The 9,085-nt window shown below is 50.9% G+C and overlaps 1 protein-coding gene across 1 annotated transcript; it reads left to right on the top strand.

The window, feature by feature from the left end:
- Positions 1 to 2,868: 2,868 nt before the first annotated feature.
- EME2 (essential meiotic structure-specific endonuclease subunit 2) lies at positions 2,869 to 8,819 on the top strand (the record flags this gene model as incomplete). The annotated part of the gene is made up of 7 exons (XM_010283961.1): positions 2,869 to 3,005; positions 4,010 to 4,102; positions 4,881 to 5,005; positions 5,908 to 6,013; positions 6,753 to 6,868; positions 7,306 to 7,495; positions 8,649 to 8,819. Coding segments are annotated over 7 exons (938 nt in total), but the record flags the coding sequence as incomplete, so codon positions are not given.
- Positions 8,820 to 9,085: the final 266 nt, after the last annotated feature.

Below are 9,085 nucleotides of genomic sequence, written 5' to 3'. Positions count from 1 at the left end.
TTTATTAGGCTCTTTTGGCTTCGTTATCTCTGTCGTTGCTGTCACGATCTTAGAATGTCGGTAGATGTGGTTAGATTGCAGTGGGCAACTGCTGTGGTCCCTGCCTTGCTCCTGAGCATTGTGGAGAGAGTACCAACCCCTTCAGCTGTGGCGCTCACAGGCCCAGGCTAGCACCTATGCAAAATGAGCTCTTAACTTCTCCAGGCCTTGCTGCCAAAGCAGAAGGGCAGCTCTTTCTCCCCGAAGGGCTCTGGGACCTTCTCTTTATAAATCCCGTGTTTCTGATCTAGTTCTGGGGCCACGAGCTCCCAGCTGTTAATTTGCTCACGTCCTCAAGGGTCATCATGAAGAGATAGGAAGACCTGCAGTCCAAAACTTGACCACCTGCTCGGGCTGGGTGACATTAGCTGCTATCTGGAGCTCACTTCTTGGCTCAGCTCCAAGATAAGCCTCTGGAAATACCAGTCAGTGCCTGAAATACATTCTTCAGGTGCTTCACCAAGGGCTGGATCTGCTTCCAGAGCTGCTCTGCTGCTCAGGGAGGACGTTCAGGGTGTCAGGATCCTGTAGGTAATGGTGTGGTGCTTTGCTGTCAGAAAATGAGGTGGTTTATTCTGTGATGCTGGCCACCAGCATGTCCCTGGGATCCTGGCCCTTTCCCAGCACTTGCAAGTGCTGCTGCCAGTCCCCTGACACATCTGCCTGCCCAGAGCATGTTTCTAATCCCCTGTCCTGGGGGGAGCAGGGCTGCTGGCCCATTCCTCACCCTGCAGCTTGCCTGGGCAGCCTGGGGTTGCTGGGTGGGTTTCCCTGTCATCTGCAGAACAGCGGGTGCGACAAGTGTGATGCTGCATCCCAGTCCCCAGTGGCTTGAATCCAAGCTGCAGCTCATTACTATGCACGTGTAAGTGGATCCATAAGTGTTATATCTTGAATTGCTCTGTAGTATCTGTCACGTGCTACTTTTCGGTAATTATATTACCCCTGTGGTAAGCATTCACTCCACTGATAATTGCTAACAGAAAGATTTGTTTAACTAAACATGTTTTTTAAGGATACATGCTTTTTGAGAATATGTATCGTTAAACATTCTGTTTAGAGACTTGTTGGTCTGCTCATTCTCCTCCATGCAGGTCTTGAGCAGGTTCTGTTGGTTCTCTGGATGGCAGGTACGCAGCTGCTTTATCCAACATGCTTTTGAGTAGCTTATTACCATGTTTCCACCAATAAAATACTTAGAGGTCTTATTCTGGGGGTCCATAGCATGGCTTTGCCCAAGAAAGATTGTCCATGTTTGCTCCAACATAGTCCTATTGTTGTCTTTATTATTCTGCCAGTAGAAAAGTCTTTGTAGGATAAGTACTCTCATCCGTCCTGTTGTGGAATGTGCTGTGAAGTCGTGGGTGCAGCCAGTGCTCAGGAGGTGGTGGAGCTTCCAGAAGTGTGGTTTTGTGAGTGATCCTGTTTGAGCAGGCTCAGCCTGATGAGGCAGGCTGGCTGGTGTAAAGCACAGCCCACCAGAGAAAATACTGTGTGCTTTTTCACTCTAAAAACTCCACTCTGGCGATTATATCAGTACCCACCAAGTCCTCAGTGCTGGTGGGCTCCCGGGTTCACAGTCCCGTCCCTGGAGCAGCTGAAGAAAGCCCCCACCCGCTGCGTTGGCTAGGTCCATTCCCCACTAGAAGGGAGAAGAGTTTCCCTCTGTCACTTGGTTTCGCATTCCCCTCTGCCCCGGTGCTAATCAGTTTAGTTCTTGCTCATCTCTTTCTTCTGCCCACATTCCTGCCTGCGTCTCAACCCTGTTCCTGCCTTCCCAAACCTCCGTTCCACCCCTCACCTCACTGCACTAGCCAGAAGCTTTTCTTCCCCTCTTCCCGGGTGCTTGGGTGCTGGCAGAGGGAGTGCGGGCAGCACGGAGGAGCAGTCTGCCTCCACCATGCCTGCAGCACCCAGCCCTGCACCCTGAGATCCATCCTGCCCTGGGGAGCAGCTTGGGGCTGGGCTGGGCAGTCCCACTGGCAAAGCTCCCTTGTAAAACAAGGTGTTGCTAGTTTTAATGTGGACAAGGATCGTGTTCTTAACGCTCCCCCTGCATTCTTAGAAATAGTTGTGCTTTTTTATTGAAACATCTCAAATAAATTCAGTCTAGAGCAGGTATCTGTCAAAGAAAACAGGCCAAACACATGGTTTGATGAGGTGACAGACAGCTGTAAGGAAGGTTCCCGATGGACGGTGTCGACAGTACAATAAATTTGGCACAAATAAACACTGGCTGAGCCAGTAATAAAGAGCACATTCTCCATGGGCACCCCGGTGACATCCACGTGTGTGCCCAGCCTGGCTGCTGGAGTAGCAGCTTGCACAGGAGGGGAGTGCGGAGGGAGGTGCGTCAGGGCTGTGCACGGGTGGTGGAACCCGGCTTCCTAGTGACAAATTGTTCAGCCCGTTGGCTAATTTCAGCTTTCTTTCACAGAGAGATTTCAAAAAGAATTAAGTTTCTACAAATTCAGTAAAATTTGTTCTGAGGGAACAGAAGAGCCGGCTTTGAAAGTTTGCCTTTAGTAACCTAGAATCAGGGTGAGCTGATTTTTACACTCATTGTGGCAAATTGCCTGTCACTGTCCACGTACTTGGCTGGAGTGAAGAAGGGCAATTTTATAGATGCCTGCAGAGATGGTCAACAATGAAGTCAATAACTCAGTTAGCAATCCAGCCAGCAAGCGCAGGTGCCTACGCTGCTGTAGGCAACCAGACTTCCCATGCTTGCAGATCTCCTTGTTCTGCACTAGTGTTTTTGTTGTAATTGATAACACTGATGAAATACCTCTTTTTCTCATGTCAGGATTGTTCTGTCCTCCTCCACAGGTCTCCTCAAAGATCCTGGCTCAGACGCGTGGGTGAAGGTTTTAAGTTCCTTGGACTGTAAATATTCTTTTGAGCCTCAGGCAATTCCCTGCAGCATAACCTGGAGGAGAAACATGCCAAACACTCTGTCTGCTCCAGTGAGTCCTCACCTTCTCTGTACGTGTAAGCTGGCAGCTGAGGTGCTGGGGGGAAGAAGCTTTGACTTGCCTCACTAGACTAGGCCTTGGAGTTGTCAACCTCAGAAACGCTAATTACTGGTGGCCAGTTAGCTTGGGGAATGGAGCTGGATTCTCACGCAGATTATTCCAAAGCCAATGTCTTTTAAACATCTGCCTTTCATTGGTTTAGGCAGGTGTGCATCTAGCATGAGCCTGGGGAACCTGTAGTAAGCAAGAATGAGACCACTACAAGTCAATCATACAGAGGTTTTGCATGGGCGCTCAGCAGCATTTCCAGCCCAGATGCTGTGCATGGCATGCTGCCACGGAATCAGGCTAGGCAAATTTGCTGCAGGGTCCCTCGTTTGGAAAGCCCAGTGATTGCTTCTTGAACCCTGCTCACTGGGAACCTGAAAGTGCAGGTACCTTCTGGTACCAAATACAGTTCCCATTCCAGTTTGGTTTCGGAATGTTCCGTGTCAAATGGTATCCACGTGGCAGTGGAGGCTGAGGTAGGCTGCTCTCGTGCTCACTCCCTGTACAAGAATTTCAGGCAGAGGCAGAACTCTATTTTTGCTGTTGCTGGATAAAACGTTGCAGATACTGTGGTCATGTAATAGACTACAGATAACGTAGGTGCAGATAATGTGGTCATCTAACATTCTGTGTGCAGTACAGCAGATAACGTGGTCATCTAACAGTCTGTGCAGTGCAGACAAAGCCATTTTGTGTCCTTTCGCCTTAGTTAGCGGCTTCTGCAGTTGTCACTGCCTTCCTCGCCAGGTTATTTTTGTGCCTTCAGTGATCTGCTTGTTTGGGGAGGGTTTTTACCTTTCAGCCGTGGTCTTTCACCAGGACAGTACTGACGTAGCCTTGCGAGCGTTAGTGCCTCTTACAGTGTGGGCCCTGCACGGGTGGAGACTTGGCTGTCTGCTTTCATGCTGGATCCCTGCTTGTGTTGGAAATGATTTCATCTTCTTTAGGATGGCCCCGTGGTGAAGGCTGAAGAGGAGAAAGAGGTGTTGGTGTTGGTAGAACCAGAAGATTTTCTTAGGCGCCTCTTTTCCCTAACCCAGGTGATACAGATCTCTGAGCCAGACCTACACAAAGTGCTCTACAGCAGAGGCATTTTGCCAGGTGAACATGGAAGGAGAGGAAGCATTCATTCAAAACTGCCCTTGCTCCACTCTGAAACAAAGCTGTGTTACAGAGTGGGGTGGTTTGAAAGGAGAGGACTTGTGGGAGAAGCCAAATCTGAGTACAGCAGGAGGTCTTTAGGGATTAATGCAGGCACCTGCTGTTAACCCCAGGACAGGATGCTGCTTTCCTCAGAAAGGAGCTGGGCAGGCCACACTTGCCTTTCCATGCATTTATCATTTCCATTCTCATGGAGTCCGTAAAAGATTTGCTTGAAAGACACGTTCAGAGTACACAGCCCTTGGAAACACTTGCATTTCAAAGCAGAGAGATTTGTGTTAGTTCTCATTTGTGTGCGGTCCTACAACATTTTATTTATACCTGTGTAGGCAGCCTGTGCTTCTGCCATGAGAAATTCCCAGTCCCTCCAGCCCCATCCAAGACTAGAGAATAGTCTTGACTAGTCTAGAATAGGCAGCGTCTGTGAGATCAGTGCTAACGCTCCGGGGAAAAAGGTGAGCCAGAAGAAGCAGCAGGATGTTGACAGATGTGGCATATGGCACGTGCCCAAAGGCAACAGTCTCGGCTGCAGCCTGAGGCTGGCTCCTGCCCATTGCCAATGATGAGATGCACCTTGGAAGGCCCTGCCAGAGATGGGGAGGGGTGTTTCGGAGAAGGTGGCTGCCACAGACTTGGGTGTGATTTGTCTTGCTTCAGAGTTTTGTCAATGCCCCATCAGTGAGTCAGCCTGACCTGAACCAAGTGTTGCCTTTGGCTGATCTGGAGGGCTCCTCCACCAGAACCTACAGCCTGGCCATTGTTGGGTTGGATGCCTACAGACGGTACGTGCCGGGCGAGCGGTGGCACTGGGGAAGTTCGTGGTGGCTGGAGATCAGCATGTCTGCAGGGGGAACACCTCTGGGGCCGAGCTGCTGACGCTTGGTGCCAGCATGGTGGCTGTGAATCACAAAGTCCTTGCTCTTGGGGGCCGGGACTTGGGTTTTGCAGTCCTGAGGGTGTACTTTGAGCATGCGTTCACAGCAGCCCCTGAGGATCTGGTGGCCAGAAGGGGTTCACAGGTGAGGTTTCTCTCTGTATCCCAGGCGGAGGGCTGGAGTGATACGGAGGAGATGAGGGAACTGCTCTTGCTGAACTGCCCTTCTGTTCCCAGCTCACGAAGTAGAGATGTTCAATGCCTGGAGCCCTGTTCTGGTGCCCTGAACATCTCCTTCGTGTGCTGCTCCCAGTGGCTGGGTCCTTCCTGTCCATGGATGTGCATGGCAGAGGAATCTCCCCTGTGTGATGGGGTGATCACTTCCAGACTTCCCCACATAGACACAGCTACAGTAGCTCAGTCTGTCCTGTCCTGTCTGGAGTATTTCCCAGGCAGAGCTCTTGTCTCACCGCCTACTGGGCTCACTCTTACTTAAGCCTGTGAGGATAAATTTTACCAAAAGTGTTACATATTAAAAAAATCAGCTGTGGCCCATTGAGTTCTGCCAGCAGAGGAACGCAGTGGCTTTCACTCTGTTTCGGGTCTCCTCTCCCTCACAGGGGAGCTGCCACCACCTGGGGAGGGGCAGATGGCCTGGAGCAAACTTGACACCTTTGTCTTCAGCTTCAAGTCAGACTGGGAGGTAGCAGGTGTGGGTGGGTTAAGTCTGGCCTTTTCCTCTTTATCAGACAGCAGTCCTGAGGGGTGAATATGTAGAGCTCGTGCGTGAGCAGTGTGTCTTGCTTCTAGGTGTAACCAGGAGCAGGGCAGGCAGCAGGCACTGAGCCCTAGAGAGCAGAGTCCCAGCTCCCAGCCTGGCCCAGAGCTGGCTATGACTCAGGAGGAGATACTGGAGGTAAAACTTCTTACAGTCCTTAACGTTTTATGTTACTTGGGGTCAAGCTGTGTGGAAGAGGCTCCCACTGGTGAGCTCTTGTGTGTAAGAAATGCTTTGCCAGGGGAAATGGTGGCTGGCTTGGATCAGGTTGCATTCGTGTGCATCCTCCTTCACCCTGGCTGGCAATGGGGTTGAAGAGGGACTGCAGAGGCACAGTTTGGAGCCTCTTGTTCCTAAGACCTTGGTTCAGAGCTGATCCAGCCTCCCCTCCCCAACTCTACCAAGATCTGCCCAGTTAGCTGTGAAAGCAGCCGTTGGTTCTCTCTCAGGTCTTGCCTTGCACAGGAAATGCTCCCTGTGATGCCACAGCAGTCATAAACTAGGTCAAATACGATCTAAACCCTTGCTTGGTATCTCTTGAACTAAATTCTTCCCCTGCCTGAGTATGCCCCAAAGTGGGTTATGACTCCACTGGCTTACTGGGAGCTAAGAAGGATGAGCAGGCTTTGCTGCGACGCTGTGTAAACAGAGCTAATGCAGGCAAGCCCAGCCTCCCTCCCCTTCCAGCCCCAGCCCAGCTTCATCCTGCCAAGGGATGGGTCCTACCCGTGTACTTTCCTTGCTCCTCTCGCTGGGTGCCTTTGGTGGTGACCAGGGCTGACACCAGTGAGGGCCTCAGGCTGTGTCCTGGCTCATGGCTGTCTTTGTCTCGTTGGTCAGCATGTTACATGTTTCATCTCTGTCACTTCTCCTCCAGGCGCTGGTGGTGCTGCAGCTATGGGGTAACATCGAAGTGCTGTTTGTAGACACATGGCAGGAATTCGGTCAGCATGTCTCTGCGTTGACAAAGGCAATAGCAAAACGCCCGTACAAGTGAGTTGTAGCACTGGACTCGGTCACATCCCAAGATGTGATCCCAGAGCTTTGGGAAACCTCAGTGGAAGTTACAGGAACACTTATCTGTGGCTGCCAGCCTGGCCTTGATGCCATCCATGTAAGAGCCCAGACTAGATCTGTCTTGAGATCGTTTTCAGTCTCTGTGCTGATGAAAATCCTCTGTTCTCGTGGAGAATGCAGTGGTGATTCAGGAAAGGAGGGAAGATGACAGCTTTAGGAAAACCTTTTCACCAAGGTGTTCTGGAGCTTTCCGGGGAAGGAAATAATTGGCAGGGGGAATATTAGTCCTGGGCAGAAAGAGGTTTTAGAAGGAAGTCCACTGCTTACTCCTAGGGGAAGGCTGCAGCATCTGGGGTCTGCAGGCCTGTGCTCACGGCCCCAGGTCTTGCTCTCAGCAACCTGTCTTTCTGCAGGAGGCAGCTGGAGTCGCAGGAGTTGCCTTTCTGCACTGCTGGCGCCTGGGCCAGCGGGGTGCGAGTGGAGAAGGATGGCACAGGACTTTGGCAAGTGTGGAAGAGACAACTCCAGCAGTTTAACAGAGTCAGCCCCGCAACAGCAGCAGCTATAGCAGAAGCATATCCCTCCCCAAGCCTCCTGTTACAGGTAGGCCCTCAAACCCCTCGGTGTCCTGTTAAAAGCTTGGAGGATGCAGGCAGGGAGGGAAGCCATGTGCTTCCTCGCTTAAAGGTCTTTGTTGATGCAGCAAACAAGCCAAGAGTGTGAAATCAACTCTCCAGAAAGGCAAGGCTTGTCTCCAGTTGGTGTTTGACTTAAGCCATAGCTTTGTTTGAGCAGTAGCTTCTTACCTTTCCTGTTAGCCCTCCAGGCCTCTCTCTGCCCTGGTCTCACCTCACAGCACCTGCTCAAAGCCTCTTTGCATTTTTGCTTGGCAATACATTTGGTTGCCCCCAGCCAGTGCAGCTGAGGGTCTGTTGGATGCATCCTACTGCCCTTGTCCAACACGGTCTGTCCGGCAGCTTTGCTTGGTTTTATTTGAAACGGGTGATGTCTCAGGTGCCTGCTGTTACAGCCCGACAGCTCTACGTCACCCTCAAGCAGAAAACGTGTCACCCCTGCGGACTGTGAGGGATTTCCACAGGACACCCGATCTCTCTTACCGCTTGCTGTCGCCAGCAGCATATCCCACACTTTCCTTGCTCTTCTGTTGTCTGATCCTTCAAAGGATCTGATTTAGCTCACTAAATTCACTAAACTACTCCCTTTAGCTTTCTGCTGGTTCATGAGCTAGACTGGCTCAGCAAGGTGTTGGGGGAGCAGGATTAGACTAGGATGCTGTCTAACCCTTCTGACAGCAGCTTAGCCAATTTATGAAGATACATTTTTATCAGCAAGTGCTTGTTTTTCTGAGCATTAATCACATAAACTCTTTCCATTAGATCAGGAACTGTGACAGAACTTTGGGTTTTTTTAAAAAGTCTCATATAGTCAAATACTCTCCTCTCTTTCTTCCCCTGGAGCTTTGATCTCTGTCCCCGTAGCATAGCTGCTTCAGAAGAAGTGGCTTTACAGCTCTCTCCTTGTACGCTGGAGGGGCAACACACAACTCTGAGTGTGTGTGAGGTCTGTTTGCAAGTCATAGATCTTGTTTTTTCTGAACTTTATTCTCTGATCCTGGTATGTTTGGATGAAGGCTCAGTCATGGATCCTCACTGTAACGACAGCATTGAGCCTTGCAGAGGAGAGTGGAGTCTTGGAGCATCTGTGCTAACTGCTTCCTTCTCTTGTGTGCTCAAAGGCCTACAATGAATGCAGCACAGAAGATGAAAAACGACTCCTGCTGAGTGACATCCCAGTGAAATCGGATGTCAGTGGGAAAGACCACCGTGTTGGGCCAGACTTATCCCGCCGTGTCTACCTCTTCGTGGTATCCACCGACCCCGACCTTGTCCTGGACCTGAGCACTTAGTAGGACCGTGGGCCATGTTGGTCAGCCTCCTTGCCTGATCTGCCAAGGCCGGGCAGTGGTGAGCTGGCACAGCAGCGCTGCTGGGAGCTCAGCCAGGGGAAGCAGCTGATTCTGTTTCAGAACAGAGACTTGCACATCAATAAATGTCTGTTACAGATGATTTCTTCAGCCTCTTGGCTCTCCTTTCCTCTTTTAGTGCCTCAGCTTTCTACCCCCCTGGCTGGAAAGCTGTCTGTCTCCTAAGAGCACTAAGGAATGGTTGGAAC

Source organism: Phaethon lepturus, unplaced genomic scaffold, assembly GCF_000687285.1.
Source record: "Phaethon lepturus isolate BGI_N335 unplaced genomic scaffold, ASM68728v1 scaffold1730, whole genome shotgun sequence".
In the NCBI taxonomy this organism is placed as follows: domain Eukaryota; kingdom Metazoa; phylum Chordata; class Aves; order Phaethontiformes; family Phaethontidae; genus Phaethon; species Phaethon lepturus.
Note: the sequence above shows the minus strand (reverse complement) of the source record. Positions and strands in the feature narration are given on the sequence as shown.